Source organism: Anolis sagrei, chromosome 1 (assembly GCF_037176765.1).
Source record: "Anolis sagrei isolate rAnoSag1 chromosome 1, rAnoSag1.mat, whole genome shotgun sequence".
Classification (NCBI taxonomy): Eukaryota; Metazoa; Chordata; class Lepidosauria; order Squamata; family Dactyloidae; genus Anolis; species Anolis sagrei.
Window position 1 is genome coordinate 73,386,034 of NC_090021.1, and position 24,808 is coordinate 73,410,841.

At 39.1% G+C, this 24,808-nt stretch overlaps 1 protein-coding gene across 1 annotated transcript; it reads left to right on the forward strand.

The window, feature by feature from the left end:
• Positions 1-3,835: 3,835 nt before the first annotated feature.
• PPIL4 (peptidylprolyl isomerase like 4) lies at positions 3,836-24,783 on the forward strand. Its single transcript, XM_060753541.2, has 13 exons — positions 3,836-3,987; positions 4,176-4,243; positions 5,160-5,224; positions 6,837-6,954; positions 9,141-9,283; positions 9,933-10,029; positions 11,479-11,595; positions 12,266-12,390; positions 13,140-13,206; positions 15,017-15,128; positions 17,505-17,601; positions 18,796-18,931; positions 23,083-24,783. The coding sequence occupies exons 1-13, from the start codon at positions 3,918-3,920 to the stop codon at positions 23,308-23,310; spliced, it is 1,443 nt and encodes a 480-aa protein (XP_060609524.2). The 5' UTR covers positions 3,836-3,917; the 3' UTR covers positions 23,311-24,783.
• Positions 24,784-24,808: the final 25 nt, after the last annotated feature.

Below are 24,808 nucleotides of genomic sequence, written 5' to 3' on the forward strand. Positions count from 1 at the left end.
TAGCTGGGTCCAGAAGCGCCAAGCGTTACTTAGATGCCGCATTGCTCCTTCAGGAGCGCTGTTTGCGCAAGAGAGACTTGGCTAATGCAAGCCAAGCCAGAGACAGATAATATAAAAGAAATGTAAGAGTTCTTTAATGGTGAAACCCTAACCCTTACCCTACACCTAACCCTGAGCCATACCGTAAGCTTAAGCCCAACCCCAAACCCTAATCCAAACCCTAAACTTTACTCTAACCCTAACTGTAACCCAAACCCTAAACTTTACTCTAACCCTAACTGTAACCCAAACCCTAAACCTTGCCCTAACCCTTACCCTAAGCATCCCCTCCTTTCTATCCTTCCCTCACTCTCTCTGCTCTCACTCTGCCCCCTCGCTTCCCTTATTCACAGCCGCCTTTGCTGAATTTCCATAACTCCCGAAGCTTCTGGACCCAGCTATTATACTATCACCGAGATGACCACCAACCCACAGAGTTGGACATGACTAGACTTAATGTCAGGAGAAAACCTTTACCTAGCCCTATACCCAAACATGGAGAAATTCAAGAACGAGTAATTCAAGAATGAGTCACCCAGAGGAGGGCAACTCAAATGATCAAGGATCTGGAAAACAAGCCCTATGAGGAGCCGGCTTCAAGAGCTGGGCATGTTTAGCTTGCAGAAGAGAAGACTGAGAGGAGGCATGATGTCCATGTATAAATATGTGAAAGGAAGTCATAGCTTGTTTTCTGCTACCCTGGAGACTAGGATGCATAACAATAGCTTCAAGCTACCGGGAAAGGAGATTTCACTTGAACATAAGGAAGAACCTTCTGACTGTGAGAGCCGTTCAGCAGTAGAACTCTCTGCCCCAGAGTATGGTGGAGGCTCCTCTGGAGGCTTTTTAAGCAGAGGCTGGATGGCCATCTGTTAGGGATGCTTTGAATGCTATTTTTCTACTTCTTGGCAGGGGGTTGGACTGGATGGCCCATGAAATATCTTCCAGCTCTATGATTCATAGGACACATAATGAATATAGAAGAATCACAGAGTTGGAAGAGACCTTGTGGGCCATCTAGTTCAACTTCTTGCTTTGAAAGCAGGAAAATCGCATTCAAAACACCCCTGACAGATGGCCATCCTGAAGAGGACAAGGGACACTTATGTAACTTGATTTAACTTGTTTAATAAATAACCTTAGTATTTAGCATTAGAAGGAAATCTGTCTTTGCCATCATTTTAAGCTATGAGAAAACACACACAGGAAAAGGATCACATAAGCAGAATGAAGAAAACATGTACCAAATGGGACAATAAAGAAGCTATCACCTTCTTTAGATATGCAAAGAACTCTGTGTGATCCAGGGAAGTCATACAAGCAGGCAATGGCAATACAGTAGAGTCATGTTCAAAGGGTTGGCAGTTCGAATCCGGGTAGTAGGGTGAGTGCCCGCTGTTAGACCCAGCTTCTGCCAACCTAGCAGTTCGAAAACATGCAAATGTGAGTAGATCAATAGTTAATAGATAATCAGATGCAGGACAATTAATGCCTTGGTGGGAAGGTAAAGGCGCTCCATGCAGTCATGCTGGCCACATGACCCTGGAGGTCTTCGGATTAGAAATGGAGATGAGCACCACATCCCAGAGTTAGACTTGACTAGATTTAATGTCAGAGGAAACACTCCGAAGGGTACTTAGCATGGCCTTACAAAAGGCAAACATTAGATGCCATACATATCAATAAAATAAGGAAATACATTTTAAAAGGAACATTTAAAGACATTAACATTAAAACATCATTGAAATCACACAATCCGAATAATTATCCAGGGCCTTTCCATTTGTCATTGTATTAGTTTTGTAGTTACTTATTACACTGCTCAGAGTTACTGTCCAAAAGCTTGGTTCCACAACCATATTTTTATTTTTTTTCCTGACAGTTGGGAGGAAGAGGGCTGATCTAATTTCACTGGGGAGGGAGCTCCATAGATGAGGGCCCACCACCTAGAAGGCGCTATCTCTTGTCTCCACCAACCACACCTACGTCGGAGGTGGGACCGAGAGCAGGGCCTCTGCTGACGAACTTAACCTCCCAGGTGGATCATAGAGGGAGTTAAGTTGGGCCAGAACTGTTTAGGGCTTTATAGGCTAAACCCAGCACTCTGAATTCTACTTGGTAGCAGACAGCAGACAGCGGAGCTGATGTAACGGGGGTTGTATGCTCCCTGTAGACCACTCCAGTGATTCATCTAGCTGTCTCCCATTTGAAGCTTCCAAACAGTCTTCAAAGGCAACCCCACATACAACATATTGCAGTAGTCTATTTGGGATGTTACAAGAGTGTGGACTACCAAGGCCAAGTCTGGCTTTCCAAGGTAAGGGCACAGCTAACTGGTGCACACATTTTAGTTGTGCAAAAGTTACCCTAGCCACTACCAAGATCTGGGGTTCCAGGCTCATCAATGAATTCCCAAGGTGCGAACTTGCGTCTTCAGCAGGCATGGGCAAACTTTAGCCCTCCAGGTGTTATGAAGAATGATTTGCAAGTCCATAGGTTTTGAAAACGTGGTCTTGAAAACGTGACCTTGGAAGTTTGATCCTTTCTGGGCTTCTGTGAGTTTTCTGGGCTGTATGGCCATGTTCCAGAAGCATTCTCTCCTGACGCTTCGCCCACATCTATGGCAGGCAACCTCAGAGGTTGAGAGGTCTGTTGTGAGGTTTACATATCCGTGGAATGTCTATGGTGGGAGACAGAACTCTTGCCTGCATGAGGCAAGTGTGAGTGTTGTAATTGGCTAATTGGTAATTGATTAGCATTTAATGGCCTTGCAGCTTCAAAGTCTGTCTGCTTCCTGTCTGGGGGATCCTTTGTTGGGAGGTGTTCGCTGGCCATGATTGTTTCTTGTCTGGAATTCCCCTGCTTTTTGGCTGTTGCTCTTTATTTACTGTCCTGATTTTAGAGTTCTTTTTAAAATACTGGAAGGAGCCCCCCGGTGGTGCAGTGGGTTAAAGCGCTGAGCTGTTGAGCTTGTTGACTGAAAGGTCACAGATTCGATTCTGGGGAACGGTGTGAGCTTCCGCTGTCAGCCCTAGCTTCTGCCAACCTAGCAGTTCGAAAACATGCAAATGTGAGTAGATCAATAGGTACTGCTCCGACGGGAAGATAACAGCGCTCCATGCAGTCATGCCGGCCACATGACCTTGGAGGTGTCTAAGGACAACGCCGGCTCTTCGGCTTAGAAATGGAGATGAGCACCACACCCCAGAGTCAGGCATGACTGGACTTAATGTCAGGGGACAACCTTTACCTTTTTAATGGTTTCCTCCTTTCTGGGCCCTTCCACACAGCCGTATAACTCAGAATATCAAGACCAGAAAAATCCCACAATATGTTCTTTGAACTGGGATATCTGAGTCCACACTGCCATATATTCCAGTTCAAAGCAGATTATGTGGGATTTTATTCAGCTGTGGGGAAGGGGTCTCTGTTGAAATTGTCCACATGCTTGTGCGTTTGAATGGCTTCCCTTTCATTTCTCTTCCCCTTTAATGTGAGCCTAAGTTTATAGTCTACGTGCTTTGCTGTCAAGCAGGGGGAGGGCATGGTCTCAGAAGTGAGGAAATACACCCGGAAGCTTGGCCCTTCGGTGTGAGTCTATTAAGTACATGAGTCTACGAGAGTGTTTGTTTTGTTTGCTGACGTCAAGTAGCGGGGAGAGGGGGAGCTTGTCTCCGAAGTGAAGAAATACACCCGGAAGCTTGGCCCTTCGGTGCGAGTCTACTAAGTTCATGAGTCTACGAGAGTGTTTGTTTTGTTTGCTGACGTCAAGTAGCGGGGAGGAGGGGAGGAGCTTCCGCTAAGGCGGGAAGCCTGGAGAGGTTTCTTTCCGGGACAAAGGGTGATTGGCAGTAGTGGCGAAGGAAGGCGAGGGAGCCATGGCCGTTCTCCTGGAAACGACGCTGGGGGACCTGGTGGTGGATCTGTACACCGAGGAGAGGCCGCGAGGTGAGAGGGAGAGGCCGAATTAGCGCGGGTTGATGCTACGTCAACTGCCATGTTTAAGGAATCCTGGGAGTTGTAGTTCTACAAGACCCTTAGCCTTCTCTGCTCAGTTGAAGGGAATTAGCAAGACTTAATTTCTCTTTGAGATATACACCGCCTTGCAATTATTTCAATTTATTTTTTCTTTGCAGCCTGTCTAAATTTTCTGAAGCTTTGCAAGATCAAGTACTATAATTACTGCCTTATACACAGTGTACAGGTAAAGTTTTTAAAACTTTTCTTTTCAATGTTTCCCCTCAAACGTGTGAGGAACAGGTTGTTGTAGGTTGTTGTAAACTTTTCAGTGTTTCCCCTCAAACGTTTGAGGAACGGGTTGTTGTAGGTTTTTGGGGCTGTATGGTCATGTTCTAGAAGCATTCTCTCCCGACGCTTCGCCTGCATCTGTGCCAGGCATCCCCAGACGTTGTGAGTAACTTTAAAATGTGTGTCATCAGCAGAGGCGGCCCTAGGTAATTTTCAACAGTAAGCAAACAATCACTGATATATATTTTCTGTTCATCGTGGGAGTTCTGTGTGCCATATTTGGTTCAATTCCATCATTGTTGGAGTTAGGATGCTCGTTGATTGTAGGTGAACTATACATTCCAGTAACTACAACTCGCATATGTCAAGGTCTATTTTCCCCAAGAGCGCCCCTGGGCAAAATCAACTATACTGCGAATGCTTACTTTGCATAATGGTTGAGCCGCCCCTGGTCATCAGTCAATCTCTGTATATAAAAGTTGAAGTATGCCCAAAGGCTGTTGCTAGGTGAAGTGGCCCTTTTCAGTGTCACTGGGAAAAGAAAGGCAAAGCGTGTTCCTGTGAGTTTTCCAGGCTGTATGACTATATGTTCCAGAAGCATTCAAAGAAAAGCAGAAAAGGGTATGAGGGGAAGGGAAGAGAAAGAAGGAGCTAAAAGAGGTTAGTACCCCTTCTTACACTGGGTGTGCAATAAAGAAAAGTATTGTACCTGACACTAGGGAGATATGCATGTGTGCCCCTCTCAGCTTGTTCCTTCAGTTTGTAAAAATGAGAAAACCCAATACAGTACAATACAGTCATTGTCAGATTGTAAAACCTTTTGCACAGTGATAAGTAATACCAGGATACCTTTATGCCTTATGCTGTTTCAGAGAGACTTTATTGTGCAAACTGGAGACCCCCAGGGCACTGGGCGTGGAGGTGAATCCATCTTTTGGTGAGTATCATTTAAGCTTTGATTATATGCATACCTGGCTGGAAACAAGTAGCTTTCAATGCAGTGAGATGTGGACTCAAGTAAAGGTTCATTGGATTTAGATCTCTATTGGTTAACTAAAGTTCATTTGAAGCACTGGCATATTTCATCTGGACTGGACTGGAGTTTTCCCAAAGACAGGAACTGGTGGAAATGAAGAGGAACATCACTGGCCACATAACCAACTTACATATTTTAGCAAACCTACGTCTGCTGCCTTCTATAAATTGATGTGAATGTTTGTTTTTGTTTTAGCTTAGATATAATATATCTGATAGGTTACATTTCATTTAACTTTAGGTGACATGTTTTAATGTATTTTTATATGTTATTACATTTGTGTTTATTGTTGTATTAGGCACTGAATGTTTGCCTTTTTGTTTGTTGGAATCTGCCTTGAGTCCCCTCGGAGAGAGAGGGTGGAATATAAATAAATATTATTATTTGTACTTGGTTAACTATTTCAGTTGTGTCAAAACATCAGCAGGCAACTTCAGATGGTCCAGAGGGCATTTCTTGCCAACTTCCTCAATCCATCCCAGCTACTCGTGGATAAAACAGAAGTGATCAGAAAGTCATATTTAGATTTAAAATCCCATTTTTGTGAGTGGCTAAGATAAGATGTAATATTTAACCATATTATAAAGGACAGTGTCGCATCTTTGAAACTTCTGTAGGTATAGCTGCTTGTTTTGAAAAGCACCAGGATGAAGGAAGAGGCATGCACCCCGCAAGCTACCTGAAATTATGTTAATGAAATGTAGAAGTGTCAACCTGAACTTCCCATCTGTGTTGTGTCCTAACTTAGTCTGACATGAAAAGAGCTTCCCTCTTAGAGTGTTGTGCTCTGGAGGCAACATGAGACCTAAGCAGAATCTCTGTATGTTTTGTGGATCCGATTCCTAGGTTGTTAAAGAAGTCCTTTTATTGTTGGAAAATAATAGAAACAACTTGGCAAAGTAAAGCAGATGATGCCTTCACTATATTACTGACACAAATCTTCTCTATTCCCTTCCACTTCACCCCACATCTTTCACTGTATTCAGCAGTCTAGCAAGATATTTTATAATACAAGCAAATGCATTGGCTATTTGGAAATCTTTAGTGTATTGGCTACATAGAAATCTATACAAGCAGGAGATGTTCGTAAATATATGCACGCATGCACATTTCTCCCACTTGTATAGATTTTTGGGTAGCCAATAGATTAAAGATCATTACATCCTTTGTACAGATATACCTCGTTAACTAGGAAGATCCATTCAGTCATTGTGTTTGCCGAATCAAGACATGTGTGTTTTAAAGCAATCTTTGAGCACAAATGTGGACGTTGAGAGGCTCCCCTGGAGTCCTGTTTAGTGTACACAGAACTCTTACAAGAGTGAGGTTCCTCATTTGTAGAGAATTGAGAAATGAATGCAAAAGGACAGATACCAAGAAATAATCTAAACATGATCACAAGAATGCATAGCTATACTGGATATGTTTCAAAGTCAGCAATTTGATTTTAGCTGAAATTAGTCAATTACAATGTTTTGGCAATTTTCTAACTTTTAATGTCTGTATGTTTCAGCAAATTGTATGGGGACCAAGCTAGATTTTTTGAAGCAGAAAAAGTGCCAAGAATCAAACACAAGAAAAAGGGGACAGTGTCAATGGTGAACAATGGCAGTGACCAGCATGGATCTCAGGTCAGTTCACATTATTGTGATAAATAGCTATTGTGATGACTGTAGGGTGAAAGTTTTCCTTTGATGCCAAGGTTTTGTTCCTGTATTTCCATCTGTGTTAGGTGTCCTGATGTAGGTGAGTTATGCTATATTCCAGAATTGGTTGTAGCTATTTATGATTTGAATTGTCTCAGCCGTGGGCTGTAAATGAGAACTAGTTGACTTTTGACATTCTTTGGGCTTGGCCTGTCTTGTAGTAGGTTGTTTCTGGCTCTGAGTCTTGCCTTCATGATGCATTTTTAAACCCGAGTAGCTGTGTATTGATTTATTTTAGCTTAAGGTTTCACATATATCAGTTGACTTTTTTAGATTCATTAGTGGAGAAGAAAATACAGCTAAAGGTGTACTGGAATGCAAGACTGACAGTGTAATAGGATTAGAAAGATAAAAATTGTAACTCAGATGACAAACCTTCATGAAGTAGTGTAAGGCGATGAGATCTGTAAATGTGGCATTATTCTCCAGAATAGGTTGCAGCTTGTTACTAATGTGCTTGAATAGTCTCAAGCTGGAAGCTGTTATGTGGCAAAGGTGGCATCCTGATATTTTCTGTTGTTGTTTTCTATCTGTCCTGTATTAGACTGTTCCTGTCCTGTAATAGAGCATTGCCTTGTTGATTTGAGGTTTTTGTCTCATTTGATAGATGTTGAATTTGAAAAATGTTTTTTGCAAATCCATGAGTTTTGAGTCTCATTTTGTGGGTGTGAGCACATGCAGTTTTATGACAGGGCTTGGCTGTAAGCAATAGAACTAGCAATACTTTGTGGGTCAAATCTGAAGGTGTGTAAGTATGTGTAGTGATTGTATAGACCTCAAGAGCAAATGATATAATGGTTTTAATATGTGCCAATGTGTTACCTTTAGGCATTCTTAGGTGAGCATCTTGTTAATGACAAATTCAGGTGGCATTCCAATGTACATATCCCCCCTCCCCATGCCCCTCGTCATTTCAGAAATTGTTATTCTCTTCCTCCCTTTGCATGACCAACCACCTCCCACAACTTGTGTTTTATTGCAATAGCAGTCCCCCTTGGGCTGTTTAAGTGGCTCACAGAGAGATGTAATAGCCCCTCACCTCATGACCATTCAGTGACTAATGGAGAAGCATTAAACTAAACTCCCATAACTGAGATGCAGACTGATTACATCATTTGCCAAGATCTCTGAGGGCCCTTCTACACTGTCCTTTATCCCAGGATCTTTTCCCAGATTATCTGCTTTAAACTGGAATCTATGAGTCTCAATTGCTAGATAAATTGGGATAAACAGATAATCTGAGATCAAATCCTCAGATAAAGGGGCAGTGTGGATGGGCCCTGGAAGATCCAGTAGATCTCAACAGAAGAAGCCACGTGTCTGCAACTGCTTATGGAGACATGACTAGATTCTTCTCCAGTCTCTCCCGTCCACTTTCCACCAGGTACTGAATGAGGTGTGTGTATTCTGCTGCAGCTAAATAGTGGTGCCGTTCGGAGGATAGATATAGCATATCTTCTCCTATGGAATCTTTGTACTATCTTGTGAAAAAAGCATTAAGAATGTCATCCATGAAACTAAAATATTATTATCTTACTATACTGCTCTTGATCAGTGCAAGCAGAGAGTAGTGCAAATATCATAAGGAGTGCGAAGGGGGAGACAGGAAGTTCAACATCTAATGCTGTGGTATTTGTGATGAGTAATTCTCCTTTCTAAGAGATGGAGAGATTACAAGTTTCAATGAAGTGTATCTTGAAGAATGACACAAACAGTATCAAAGGCATGTAATTCCACTCTGAATAATAGCCAGTGTTGTTCTCTGTTACTCAGTTCTTTTTTCCTTACTAACCTTAGCTGTAGTGGGAGATTATTTTGACAGTTGCTAAGGACTCACAGAATATGCCAAGGACTAATTTTTCACAATTTTAAAACTTTTTAAATTGGCTCATTTGAGGCAGTGTACAACAGATCATAACAAAATGCATTGATAAAGCAATGGATAAAATTTATAAAATCAATGTCCAACAAGTTAAAATACTATAGCCGTGCATTGCTTCTAGTGTCCTATCTCAAGAAGATAAGTAAACTGATTTCAAATGAAATCTAAATTACATGGAGATACTCACCATTCTTATAATTTAAACAAGTGTGGTATTTCTGTTTTCTAGTTTCTTATTACTACAGGAGAAAACTTAGATTACTTGGATGGTGTTCATACAGTGTTTGGTGAAATAACAGAAGGCATGGATGTATTGAACAAAATTAATGAGGCTTTTGTTGACAAGGATTTCGTTCCCTATCAAGACATCAGGTTTGTCTTTATCGTTCTGTTAGTGTATATACCCAAAGCTGCTTGGGTTTGCATTTGCTTTGTTGCTCTTTCTTTCCTTTCTCCATTTCCCTCATATACCTCCTCCTTCCTTTTCTTTCTTTCTTTCCTTCTTCCTTTACTTTATCTCATACACCCCTTCTTTCTTTTCTTTCTCTTCCTGTTGCTTTCCTTCATACACCTCTTCTTTCTTCCCTTTCTCTTCCTATCTTTCTCCCTTCTTTCTTCCCTTCTTTTTCTTCATACACCTTCCTCTCTATTCATTTTTCCTTTATTTTCTTTCTCTTAAAATGTCTCAAAATATTTCCATAGCACTCCTAAGGAGGTTCTCTACTGGTATTGGTATGTAGGCCTTCTGAGGAGGCCAATAGAATGTCTCCATGGCTACACTCTAATGCCGTCTTGTGAGCACTACAAGTGTCAGGCTCATTAGCCAGTAATGTAGATAATGTAAAAGGTTTGTAAACAAACAAAACAGATGGATTTCTGAACTTCTAATTCCACCCCAGAAGTTCATTTTTCTATATCTGCTTATAGATTATTAGATTATGGGTAGATGAGTGTGTTTTTGGTTTATCAAAAGGTGACATGATAGTCAACTGAATCTACACTTTTTGTATTTCTGATTTAGAATAAACCACACAGTGATCTTAGACGATCCATTTGATGACCCCACTGGTTTGACAATACCAGATCGTTCACCAGAGCCTACAAAAGAACAACTGGATGTGAGTGTTGCTGTTATACCTGTGATACCATAGAAGGGAGAGGGCAGGATAGCCATTAAACAGAGGCTAAATGGCCATCTGTCGGGGGTGCTTTGAATGCAATTTTCCTGCTTCTTGGCAGGGGGTTGGACTGAATGGCCCATGAGGTCTCTTCCAACTCTATGATTCTAAGGGAAGAGGAAGATTAAATTCATGTCAATGAACTACAAAGAGACAGAGAAACACCAAAGATGTCAGTCTACTTATCTGCCTTTGAAAAGATGAACAGAAAATGGAAAGGTTAATTATGAAGATAGGGGAACAAAATATATATTGTAATGCATGCTGTTTAAAGAACTGAGGGCTCTTCCAGACAGGGCCTAAAATGCAAGCCCTGTCAGCCTTTTACCTGAGGCAGCCAAACAACACCTCAGGTAAAAATGAATGAATTCAGGAAAACCCTGCTTTGTCCTATATTAATTTGATGCCCCATTAGATCCCCCATTTTGTGGGGAAGTGCTTCAGAGCAGGTTTCTTTAACCTGCTCTGAAGTTGCCTTAAGCCCTGTGTGGAGGCGCTCAGAGATTGCCTTCATCTAGAAAGCCCTTTTTGTTTCTAGTATGTATTATACTAGAAATTACCATATATTATATATATAGCATATATAGTATTGTAAACATGTATTCTATTATTATTATTATTATTATTATTATCATCATCATCATTTTTTTATACTCCGCTTTTTCTCTCCAAAGAAGAGACTCAAAGCGGCTTATTGTAAAACCAATACAATAAAATTTAAAACCTGAAAAACATACATACATTAAAATAGAATTAAATATTAATGGTATTAAAAATAAACTGTTAAAACTGATTTTCTCTGTGGTGGGAGGATACGATCTTCCAAGGACTTAAAGTATTCTATAGCTCTCTTGCTTTTACCCTTTAAAAGACCCTTTTGTGGGAGGAGGGGAAGCAGGGAAGTCATAGTGGTAAGTTACAGACTGATAGCAAGTGAGAAATGAGAATTGGCACATAATGTGTTTAATGGCAATAATCTTTTTCATTGTGATTTAAACTGTTTTAATTGTGTTCTTTTAATATAATCGTTCGCTTAATTTTATGGGGAGGTTGTATTAATAGGGATTTTTTTAGCTGTGCCTCTTTTGTAAAATGGGTATCAGTCACCCTGGGCCCTATGCAGGGACAAGGGTGAGCTAGAAATGAAATAATGTGTGGATGACCAATATTTGTAATTTTGTATGGGCTTTTTGCACAGTCTTGTCCACTGTTTTGTGGACACAATGAAGTGCATTTCTAGTGATCTGTATATCTGTACATCTGTATATCTGTCCTTTCAAGCATGTGGATACATTTGCTTATGTTTCTGTTGGTTTATTTAGTTACAGTGACAAGATGTGTGAATAGTGTTAAATAGCTGTTATTTTTATATATTTTAATATAAGACAGAGTGGAAGAATAGGAGCAGATGAGGAAATTGATGATTTCAAAGGGAGGTCTGTTGATGAAGTGGAAGAAATTCTAGCCGAAAAAGAGGCAAAAACGCAAGCTATTCTTCTGGAAATGGTAAGTATGTTTGGCATATTTGCCCAAAGTAATCATCCCAAAATAAATTTGCTTCATGTACTCAGGATTTCATGTTACATAGATGGAAACTGAAATTCCAAGTCACTATATGAGTTTTTGCTATGTTTTGCCTCTTAGCAACAATTAACTCATTTTTAGTGAGTGGTAAGGATAAATGGGAGAATTTTCATGTAATATATATACACACCACACATATATAAATGTGTGTCCTCAAAATGCCCAGATTGTGTTAAAGAAGTTAATGATTGTAAACAAGTTTCAATAGATGTATCAATTGCAGGAACAAGAACTTCACACATAAATCTGTGTCCTTATTTATGTGTTTTTATGTTATAACAAAATATCAAATAATAATCTTGTCTTGTTCTTGAGCTACAAGTCCAGAAGAGTAGCTGACAGTCTCCTAGCACTTTAACACTTGAAATGTGAAATCAGTGAATATTTAAAAGGGCTCAAACAAAAATATCTTATCATTTATCTTTAAGACTTCAAAATAACAATAGATTGTTTCCATATTTCATTGCACACCTGAACATCCTTTAGAATGTGTATATTCTGCAAGTATGTCTGAGATCATAAATGTGAATTGCCAGAATTTCTACATAAACTCATTCTCAAATCCCATCTTGTTTCGCTTTTTATACTTCAGGTTGGGGACTTGCCTGATGCAGATATCAGACCACCAGAAAATGTGCTTTTTGTATGTAAACTTAATCCTGTAACAACTGACGAGGATCTTGAAATTATATTCTCTCGGTTTGGGCCAATAAAAAGGTACATATACAAAATCTGCACAAGACTATAGTGCAAAATTCACCCCCTTGCTAGTGAATCACTGAGTAGAATTATACTTTATCATTGAATCCTTGGGAGAGGGCCTTTTCAGCTAGATAATTTTCTCCTTCTGAGAGAACCGAGTATTGATTCCTATTGCAATGTATTGGAAGAGTGTAACACATCTTTCTTTGGTATCCTAAATAATTATGCTACCAAGCAGAAAATATAGTCATATATTTTTGTGTAAGTACTATTCTAGGATTATTTGTAAAGCTTATTATACTTTCTGTTAAATATTTCCAGGCTAGTTTCTGTAATTTTTGCCTAGTCATGTCATTTAGTTTACATAATGCAAAACTATTTCTCATTTTGATTTCCCAACCCAAAAGTTACTTGAGTTTTTAAAGAGTGAAAGGAGATACTGAGTTCATATAGATAACATTGTGAAAGGAATTAATACTCTCTGAAATAACTATTTTATTTTCTGATGTTTTATGAAATTTTTATGGGAGAAATCCATATTCAGATTGTGGATAATATGTTATGACTATGGTATAGAAAAGGGACCTCTGTTTCTGATTTTGAAGCATACTAAGAATACTAATATAAAAGCAGTCCAGGAGAATTGGTGCAGATTGTTTCCTTGGAATCTATTAAGGGGGTTTCTCACCCGTTTTACTTCCCAATAGCATCTGCTAAACTCGTCTCTTTTGAATATTAACAAGGAAAGTATGCTATTTTTTCAGCTGTGAAGTAATTCGAGATTGGAAAACTAGTGAATCCCTCTGCTATGCTTTCATCGAGTTTGAAAAGGTGTGTGACTTTGAAAATACACTGCTGCTTTATTTATATAGTGGCATATAAAAAGCCAGTGTTAAGATGTTCACTATCTGTTTCTCTTTTGGATATACTTTGTATAGCATCTGGCTTGAAAGTTATTCCAGACATCAACACAAGCTCTCTGAACACTCCCAGTACTCTGTAATGAAGCTTTCTCTGTTTTGACTAAGTGTTTTCTGATTAAAACAAATCTAGTGCATTGGATACAGTGTAAATTTATCAGGGAGACTTGGATACCTATGTCGGCTGTTGAGAGAAAGAAAAGGAACTTCTGGAATGTCATGATAAATGATCACCTTGCAAGGATTGTGAACAGTGAAAATGTCATGACTTTCTTTGTAAAGAGTAGCACATTGAGACACAGATCCATTTTGATAGCTTGAGTGCATTCAGGTTGTGAATCAGAAGGATTAGAGTTAATTTGTGGGACAAATGACACCCTGTTAATCCATTACAGTGCCCTGATTTAGACTTAAGATATTGTAATTGCTTCATATTCCTATTTGTGACCATAACACTATTGCTATGAAATCAAATATCCCTTAAATCCATCTTAAAAGCCAGCCAGTCAGCTCTCTGAAGTGATTTCTGTTGGAGAATGGGATGCTGTAGGATTCTGTGACCAGTCCTCTTCCATTAGTAAGCATGGCTATGAGGAGCAAATGCAGGAAGCCCTTTGGGGATTTGCTGCAGTCATAAACCCTTTATCTAAGGCCCCTTCTACACTGCCATAAAAATCCAGATTATCTGCTTTGAATTGGATTATTTGCAGTGTGAATTATCTGCTTTGATAATCTGGATTATATGCCAGTGTAGTAGGAGCCTTAACTTCACTCACTTGCCACCAGAAAATACATTTGTCAATTTAGGTGGCTGACTGGCTTTTAAGATGGGTTTCAGGGAGAGGTGGGGAGTTAAAGGGTAGTTACAACATGTTTGATACAGGATCTTAGTCATTGTTTTTGAATTTAAACTTAACTTTGTTGATTTCTGCATTCTTATTTAGTATCTAGCCTTGAATACCTCGGCTCTTTGTGACCTCACCTTCATCCTGCTTGTTCCATAACACAAGTTCATGAGCTTTCTGCAGCAATAGGCCACACACTCGTTATTGTTATTTTTTTAATGCATGTCATCTTATTTTCTCATTGTCTCTTCTTAAAATCCATTTTCAGTAATAATGAGGAAATTAAATGTGTGAAATGATGTGGGGGCAGTACAAAGGTGTTGGAATGGAATTGGGTATTAAAAGTGTGATGTAATTGTTCTGCTTTTCTGTAGATTGTTCCTGTATGGTAGAACATTTGTTCAATATTATAAACATTTAAGTAACTAATCAGATGTACAAACATCTGATAAATAGTTATGTAGATCAATAATAGTGATAGTGATGGTCTGTCTGGCAAATAGAAATTAACATCCCATACAGAAATAGATTCTAAAAATCACCATGGAATTGTTGCTGAAATGTCCTGGAAAAATTGAGAAAGAGACAATGCTCTTCTAGTTACACTTTTTCTTTAAATTATATAAAAATATCAAAGTGCTTAGTATCTTGTTTCTGAATTTCATAAAGACTTTACAGTGATAGATGGCATAATATTTTGTCAGGGAAGCTGTTGCCATTTTCTATCCTAGATATATTTGGCAGGACAGGATGTTTTAGCACTTTATTAGACTGGCTTATAACAATTGTTTTCCCATTCATATGGGAGAATGAATGGGAAAAATGGCTATTAAGTTATTTTCTAACATGAACCTTTTCCCTTGAAATTCACACCAGGAGGAAGACTGTGAGAAAGCTTACTTTAAGATGGATAATGTATTAATAGATGACAGGAGAATACATGTGGATTTTAGCCAATCAGTTGCAAAGATTAAATGGAAAGGAAAAGGTAACGTTTGTTATTTTATGTGCCCTGTCTTGAACTCCATTATTGTAGTCTCCTTAAATGAGAAGCATGAGATGAGGACAAAAGCACCAGTATTTATGTCACTTCTAGATTAACTTTTTAAGAAGTTTCTTGAAATTCAGTATTTCCCTGTTAAAGTAAAGGTAAAGGTTTCCCCTGATATTATGTCTAGTTGTGTCCTACTCTGGGGGGGGGGGTGTGTGCTCATCTCCTCTAAGCCGAAGATACCTGGCCAGCATGACTGCATGGAGCACTGTTACCTTCCCTACTCACATTTGCATGTTTTTGAATTGCTAGGTTGTCAGAAACTGAGGCTAAGAGCAGGAGCTCACCCCGCTCCCCGCATTTTAACTGCCAACCTTTTGGTTAGCAAGTTCAGCTGCTCAGCAATTTAACCCCCTGCGCCACCAGGGGACCTTGTTAACACTCTACAAATGTATCTTCTCAAATTGGATAGCATTTAGTATCTTCAGGGGGGGGGGGGAATCCAGTACTGCCAGTCCCTGAGTTATGAAAATATGACTTACAAACAACTTATAGATACGATTGGGGCAGAGCCAGCCAGCTGGGGAGAGGTGGAGCTAGTTGTTTCTCCTCAGCCAAGGTGAAGGATGCTGATGAAGGAAGCTGGCAACAAGCTCCTTCGCCCCTCATTTCCAACCATGGCTGGGGAGCCTTGGTTTCTGGCCAGCCTCCCTTGCCCCTCACCAGATCTGTGGCTGAGGAGGAATGCAGGAGAACCTGTCAGCTCCCTCCCTTCCTCCTCAGCCAACTGGCTGGAGTTTTATTTTTAAAATGTGCCCATTACAGCTTACCAACAAATTCAGCCTAAGAAGAAACCTACTGAACTATCTTGTTCATACGTTGGGGACTTCCTGTAGTCAGTTTAGTCCCATTGCTGCTTTGGCTATGTGTGTTCATGCGTAGGAGGAAGAGAGACACGCCTAATCTATGCATTTCAAACCCCCCTGCTTTTAGGTTGTTCACTAGATATTGCCCCAAGAGGAAATCTCCAGATATTACTTGATAGTCTCATAGGCAAACCATGCACTTGTGGAACCCAAGGGACACAGCAGAATAACTAGAGCGACTCCTAAACACAAGTCCCAGTAAGATGAAATTCTCAGTATTCTGAAGCATGGGCACTCTCCAGTTCTTGCAAACTTTCTGGAGTCTTCTCTCTTAATCGTGTAGCTCCATTGCTAAGTATTGGTAGTCACAAGCATCTCCACAGAATCTCTGATGTCTGCAGGAATGCTTGTTAACCTATTTTATACCTACATGCAGATGACTTAGTAAAGCGCTAGTTATCTTCCTTGCTGAATGTTTGCTGCGAATTGCTGTTAATGTCAGTTGTTTATTGGTTTCCATATTCTTTCCATTACATTACTTTCTTCCTTGACAAAGTATGCCTTGCTGTTCTAGACATTATGGGGGTTGACAGCATATTCTAGCTAGTTTGAAAACTAAGCCATTCTGAATAGTCACTTCTATTGAAGTGCCGAATTGAACCGTAAGGTTGCAGCACTTCCTTGAGGATTTCGTTCAAATTTTGTTAGCACATGCCATCATCATAAACATCTTCAAGTTACCTCTGACAACTTTTTCACAGGATTTTCTTAGGCATGAAATATACCGAAGTGGTTTTGCACGTTCTTCCCTCTGGTATTTTTTTTTTTTGCAGTGTCCCATCCAAGTACCAACCAAGGCTGATTCTGTTTAGTTGTCAGGATCAAACATGATCTGGTACCTTTGGAGTATTTAGGGCTCTGTGTGACAGGATTTAAAATATGTTGCATGCATAACATCAACAGGGAAAAGGAGAGGAAGTTATTTTGATGAAGAAAAAGCTGTTGACTACATCACCAGTATGACAGAACTTTTCCCCTCACTTCAACCCTTGGAGTTGCCGAAAAGTTGACTTCAGAAGATTTTTCAATCTCCATGAGCCATTTTGGGGCTTACTGGGATTGCTGCAGTGGAGGCGGAAATTTCTACCCTATTGATTCCCTTTAGTCCCAGTAGCAGAATCCCAGCTCCGACTATTGACCTAAATTCCTGTTGGATTCATCTCATCAAAGTCTGGAATATAATGAATCATTTTATATTATTTGAATACAAAAATCCTTACACATTACTATTCTAAAACCTCCAGCTATTATGTATTTATTTTAGGAGCTATTTCTTTAAGAGCAGCATTATGTCAGATCTCTCCTGGAAGATTAAGATCATCCAGTGGTTACAAAACTGACATTAAGATGGTTTTTGTTTGTTTATTTTGGTTAACGAATGGATTCTTTGGATCCTATTTCAATTCATATTCAAAATCAAGATCTCTGTGTCATTTCCTGTAAACAGGTGGGAAATACACAAAAGAAGATTTCAAAGAATATGAAAAGGACCATGACAAAACTTCTAAACTGGGGCTCAAGGAGAAGGCAAAACCTAAACAAGAGTATCCTTAAGAACTAAATGATTGTCTGTTGTGTTAGAAATATTCTTCTAATTTTCATTTTTATTATAAGCATGCTACATCTTACATGTATCTTTCGGGATTGCATTTCTGATTTATTGCAATAATCTCACAAATATAAGTAGAAAATATTTTTAGGAGAGGATTATTTATCTATTTTATTTCCCATATTTATACCCCGTTCTTCTCACCCCGAGGGAGACTCAGAGCGGCTTACAGATTGACCACTTCAGTGCCACATTACAATATAAAAAAATATAAAATACAACACGTTAAAACATCAACAGAATAAACATACAGATACATAAACTCTTAAAACCTATCAGATACCAATAAATCTGACCTAATTATGAAAAGTATTTTGTCTCTATGTTGAATTGATTTTGCAAACATATATAAAAATGATCAGATTTCAGTAACTTCTTCTCTTAAGGCTGATAATTTGGACATAAGGGCTTGTTTACTATCCAGCTTCTGATGTATATGTGTAAACTGTTAATTTATTCAGCTGCACTGCAGGTTTGATTTAGAAGATATAGAAAAGTGCCTTCTATAGGTGCTTGTTGTTCCTTGTCTTAAACACAGGAGACTTTCCGTTGGGTCATATTGAAATCTTTTGAGCTGAGAAAGAGAATAACTTCATCCTACAGCTGTGGTTGGAATGAAAATGTTTGACACTGAAAGAAAAAATATTCCTTTTTTATAAGAATTCCTCATCACAAAAACAAGTCTTCGTATTCTACCTCCTATGATGATTATTAAGTGGCTCTTGTGGTTAGCCTTTCTACCACTGCTGCCATATGGATTATCTTTGTGGACAGACTAGCTTGCCTACAAAGAAAGATGGGCCATTGCTATCAACATGCTGAAGTGTTTCTCAGGACTAGTGCTCACTGCTCATACGCTCCTCTTTGGAACATCAAGCTCCTATCAGGCTTACACAGATGTGTTTGAATGGGATGTTTAAAAAATTTACTAGATTTAAGTGGGAAAAGATGAGTGCAGAGATGCATGAATCAAAGTGTTCATGATTTCATTCTTCGGGATCTTATTCTATCACTTGTATACCTTCTGGTGTTGCAGGATGATTGTCTTGTTTGAATTTAGCTATCTTATTGAAACGTAACTTCCATTATGTGAGGTTTTACCTACGTTTTCCTTAACTCATTATGGCAGCTCAAAATATGACCTTGTATTGGACGATGAGGAGCCAGAAGCCAAAATAAGTCATAGGCACTCTGACAAGAAGAAGAAGAAACACCACCATTCAGATGACAGCAATGAGGGTGAGAAGAGGACCAAAAAATCTAAGGTACTGGATTCGTTCCCTTTCAAATAAGTGTGTTTTTATTACTGAAATCCTCTTGGTTCTTTCTTCTAGGACAGGCATGGGCAAACTTTGCCCCTCTAGGTGTTTTGGACTTCAACTCCCACAATTGTAACAGCCTGTTTGAAATTGTGGGAGTTGAAATCCAAAATTCCTAGGCACAGTTTGCCCATGCCTGCTCTAGGGGGTGGGGTGGGAATCAGAGCTGCATGTTTATTAGTCACAAGTGCTTAAGATCAGTCCCAGGTATCCATGTTGCACCCCAATCAGAAGCTCAGTTTGTTGCCTTGGACTCTTCCTCATCTACTTATTGTGAAGAGGCATCTTTATTCAAGGAGTCACCTGAAGAATGCTGTCTATGTAATAAATATGTAATCTAATAGTATTTATTATGTTGTATAATTAATAAATAAATAAATATGTAAGCATTTTCCCATGTGGGAGAAGGCTAGTCCTAGGCCCCTTCCACACAGCTGAACAAAATCCCACATTTTCTGCTTTGAACTGGGATATATGGCAGTGTGGGTTCAGATAACTCAGTTTAAAGCAGATATTGTGGGATTTTCTGCCTTGATATTCTGGGTTATATGACTGGAAGGGCCATTAGACATGCATCCTTTAGTGACACAGAATTCAGTTTTATTTGGAATCAAAGGCTAAACCAACCCATTATAAGACCTTAATACTGTGTCTGTGTTTCATACTGTATAAATGACGTATGGATTTTTTCCCCCTTTACTCTTCTTATGTGCTACAGTTGATTCTTGTGTAATTTGTTCTAGAGCGGCTCCATGTGGTTAATCACAAACATCATTGTCAACATATTTTCTTTTCTTAATTAGAAATGTCCTTTGGGGGTCTGATGGAGTCTTCTTTTTTGGGGGGATTTGAACTGAGGCTGGATGGCTGTCTGTTGGGAGGGCTTTGAGCTGTGTCTTCCTGTCTGGCTGAACTAGATGCCCTAAGAGAGCTTTTTTTTTTTTTTTTTTTTTTTTTTTACTTCTCCTTGCTCTCCTCTTCTTCTTTCTCTTCCTCCACCTCTCTGGCTGTGGCTAAGACCACTATTTGGGCTGCTGCCATTGGAGGTGAAGCGGATTGCTGAGGATGACAAGGAGGAGGAAGATGGTGGGGCCTTGGGCTTGGTGCTGCCTGAGTGGCCGCCATTGCTGCCTCTGGCTCCTCCTCCTCCTCCTTCTTCAGGGATGGCCAACATATTACTTCCAAGTAGCTGTCAGACAGCCTTTGTTCATGGGAGCAGAGAGGTTTTTCATATGACACAGCTATGGAATACAGGCAATACACTAGGATGTTGTGACACACAGTTTGGAGAGCTCTGCTCTACATCATATTAAAATCCACAGTTGGTAGGTAAAGTAAAAAAAAAAAGATACTTAAATATCAAATCCTTTTCATTCACCTGCAAAACCACATTTAACTATATATCTGTGAAGAGGCACTGATTTAGCTCAAAAATTAACTCTAGGGATAAGATTCTTATACAGATACGTAGATTATTTATTATTGAACTTGTTGTTATTAGAGAAATTTATAATTTCTTTTAAAATTATATTTTTAGTTTTACCATCTATTCTTTATGCCTACAACCATTTTCTGTATTTCTGAGTATTCCAAGTAGATTTCTAGGTTTATGTGACACTTTTTAAAATGTAGGTTAGATTAGCATTTTTGTTATAAATAGATTTCACAGGGGTGGGGGGCAAAAGTGCTGCTCTTAAGCAATATGTAGACATGCATAGAAAACGGGAGGATAATTCAGTATGCATCAGAAATAAGCTCACGTATCAAATCAAAATAGCAAGTGTCAGTCCAAAACCAACAGCTTTTTCAATACAAGATTTAAAATCCAACTAACCACTGGTTTTTAAAACCAGGCTATTTCAAATTATAAATCTAAAAATCCAGTAAGATACACTCGTCACTGAAAGTTTGACGTACAATTTCATGAATATTGATGCATACGCTTTCTGCAAAAGATAAGAGATGGAGCAATTGTGATAGGGAAGACCCATGACTATGTAAGGAAGAGTAATGTTATGTTTTGGAAACAGCGTGTTTATACCCTTAATACAATTTGCTCTCCTGCTACACTAAGTGGTGGTTCTGTTGGGAGTCCAGGTACATTGTGTTCAAAAATTGATGAATGCTGCAGCAAACTCAGTTCAGTTATACATTCACAACAAAAACTATGTATCCAAAAGTGATATAAGCGAAAGGTTGCTGTTTTCCAGGGATAGAGAGAGGTTATGGGCTTGGATACAAGAAGCATCCAAACATAATTGACTGTGTTGCATGGAAAAACCGGGGAGGGGAGGAGATTTGAGGCATAAAAGCCCATTGTAGAGCCCTCGGAAATGCTGTTGATTCTCTTCTGAGGGGACTCCACATGAGGTTTTAGGGAAACATGAGTGACCTTCCAGTTTTGTTAACATTTTGAATCTTTTGTAATGGAGTATTTAAGGCCATGCTGATGTTGTCCAAGGCTGCGCGCATTTTAGGCTCTGAATTTGCCTACGACTGATTGTGAGTGATCCCTGTTTGGTTTGCCTTTGTATTTATTTCAGTGTGTTAACCCCATCCCATGTGGCTTCATTCTGCCTCCAGGTCAGTTAGCAGATCAATATAAATAACAATGAAGCACTGCCAACTAGTAGGCCAACAAATTGTTATTCTTCCTGAAAGCTTAAAGCCATACTATATCTTAAAGCCATTTTACTGCTTGTCTGCTTCTGGGTCTTTATTGTATACTGACAGAGTGAACCTTCAGAGATTGTGTGAGAACAGGTTCTGTAAGGAAAGAGCCACAAGCTTATTTATCTTGCTGGTCAGGACAGAATAGAGGGATACTGGCCTTCCCTTCTTTCTTCCTTCCCTGACTGTTCCTGCCAATATTTAATTACCTTTTCTTATGTCCACCTGTGTAAGTGGGAGAGAAAGCAACTACTGCTGCTCTTGGAATTGGAATAGCCTTTTCTGCCTTTTTAGGGCCATAATGGGAGAATGGAATGGCTTTGGATTCATGGCCTCCTCTGACTTGGTCCGTTTCCAGCCCCACTCCTGTTACAGCCACACCATTCGAGCAATGATGACAGAGTTTAGTCTCCCCCAAAGTTTATTGCTTCTCCCATTTTCAGAAAATGCTTTAAGAAAAAAGACCATTCTCTCTGAATTAGGTTTGCTTCCTTAAATAGGTTGACTGATGTTTAGCTGCATTTTAACTATGGCATCTAGTATATTGTCTTTTTATTCTTTTTAAAACTTTGTTTGTGTTTTTAAATGCATTTTAACTATACCCTCAACTTGCTTCTGACACAATAAATAAATAAATGTATTTTCATGGCTTTTACAGCCAGAATCACTGAAGTGCTGTGTGGTTCCTCTGAAGATGCCAGCCACAAATTCAGGTGAAATGTCAGGAGAAAATGCTGCTAGAACACGGCCATATAGTCTGGAAACCATACAACACTACAGTATGTAATGTTCGAAATCATTAGGGAGTGCAGCAGTAGCCATAGAACATTCTAAAACTTTCTGATTTGTATCTCTTGGAAAAACAAGTCTTCTTAAAAGTTTCTGAACCTGTGCAGGAACTTTATATCACTTGTTTTTAATTTCCACAGTAAGGCATGTTAGGATTCATATTGAAAGAAAGGCAAGATATAAAATACATCATGGGCCCTGTATTTTCAAGGCAAGGGATACATTGCTGGACTTTGTGTGCAGATAATAGCAAACTGTCTTGAAATATGAAGGGCTTTCAGCCTAAGAATATCATAGAGTTTTACTGAAAGATTTAGAAAATGCCGAGAGGCCATTTATAGCTGCAAGTGAATAAATGAAATATCAGTTATACCGATATGAGGGTTGTACTGTAAATTTTTAAAACATGACCTTCCTTTTGTATCAATGCAGAATTAACTGTTTCCAGGTATTGAAACTCCTGTGAAATATGTTAGTTTGTACATTCTTCCCCTTAATTGGTGCATCCATTCAATCTCTAGGATCAACATAGAAGGAGTCATGACATAAAGCATTGGAGCTATTCTTACACCTTTCCGGGCCATACAAACGTCCATATAATGTGCAAGTAACACCTTGATTCCCATTCCTCATAACAGGACCCTGATCGAAAGCACAAAGAAGAAAGCAGTAGAGAGAGAAGAAAAAGTGACAAGCGAGAAAAACTCCGAAGCCGTAGTCGTAGCCACTCCCGGAGCAGAGATAATCGCTATAAGAAGTCTAAAGATAAACGTCATGAAGATTCCTGGGAAAGGGAGCATGAGGAGAGGAGGAAATCCAGAAGCCCAAAGAAATCCAAAAATAAGGACAAGTCCAAATACAGATGAAGGAGTATCAAACTTTTCCCTGGCATGGAGAAATCAGACTGTTGCCCTAAAAGACTCAAAGTTCAGGCCTCTGATTAATTTCTTCCTTGTGGGAGGACATCTTACAGTGTGGGTGCAAGTACAGTTTGAAGTGTAAAAATCTTGGTTTTCATTTGGATTTGAGAAAGTAGTCACAAAGTCTTAGAGTGCAAGTCCCTCCTTGAGCAGTGATGAGGAATTTGCAATGTTCTGTCTGTTTTCCATCACTAAAAAGAACATTACCTAAAGACAGCCTTGAATTGTAGGAGGCATTGAAATTGGTTGTTTACTGTAAGGCATGGTTAATTTCCTTTCTGTTATCATATCTGTAGAGGAAGCTGCATATAACCAGAGAGTATCCCATTATGCATACTTATTTTGATATTAGAACTTTCCACTGTATGCATACATATTGAAACAAAGTTGAATGTGTACTGAAGACGATGTATTTGGCTTCCTATGCAGAAATGATAACCATGTAATAAAAGGTTTCTAAATTGCTTTCCTGTGCTGAGACTTTCTAGTAAAGGCAGTGCTTCATAATATAAGATTTATAACGCAGAAGCAAGCCAATGTTTTTTGTTATATTTCTCAGATCATACTGGAGTAATTTCCTGTGTGGATGCATCTACTTCTTTTTAAAAGAAATGTCTTCAAGCAGGCAAAATATAGGAATTGAAGTTTTCTTGGCACTTTGCACACCATCTAGAAAGTCCCAATTGGCATTCAGTGATGTACCTGTCAATTGGGAAAGTACAGCAGTGACATCAAGAAAATCGTATCTTTCTGCTGCCCTGTCTGCCTTATTCCAAGAAAAAAACTGGTAAACTATTTCACAAAGAAGTATGTTTTGCAGCAACTGTAAATGCTTAATGAGAAAACAAAACTAAACAGGCCAGTACAGGAGCATACCTTTGCATTTGGCTTTTTAGCTTACTGCCAATGCTTTCAAAAATCTAACTATACCCACCCATTGACAGAAACCTACAATCCAAAAGCTAGACTCTTTCTGCACTGAAAGAGCTGATGTCTGTAAGCAGATACAATACTAGCCAAAAAGGAAATGCTTGTTTAAACCACAGCCCTACTTACAAAATTCTGCAGGGATTGACTGACATCAGTTTGCTGCAATTCCAGATGTCTTCACTAGACACTGTGATCCACACTTGTTAACATGTGAAAACTACAAAGCAATGATATATATGCACAGGTCCTCCCCATAGTTATGTTAAATGATTTTAGCTGTCCATTATTGTGCAAAACACATCCTTTCCAGATTCCAGTAATTGGTATGTGACTCCCGGTTGTGCTTGCAATACTGGGTTTTATACAATACTAAGAAATATTTGTTACCATTTTTGTGTGAAAAATACTTTAGTTGGTTTTCATCTGATCTTCCAATATTTTGGTGGGCTATTCTTTCTTAATAAAGAACAAAACAAAAGGGAAAATAAATCGTAAGCATCTTGATGTGTAACTT

Coding starts and splice junctions, on each gene's coding strand:
- PPIL4 (XM_060753541.2), top strand. CDS start 3,918: ATGGCCGTTCTCCTGGAAACGACGCTGGGGGACCTGGTGGTGGATCTG. Junction 5,225..6,836: donor GGAGGTGAATCCATCTTTTG/GTGAGTATCATT, acceptor TGTATGTTTCAG/CAAATTGTATGGGGACCAAG. Junction 11,596..12,265: donor AAGCTATTCTTCTGGAAATG/GTAAGTATGTTT, acceptor TTTATACTTCAG/GTTGGGGACTTGCCTGATGC.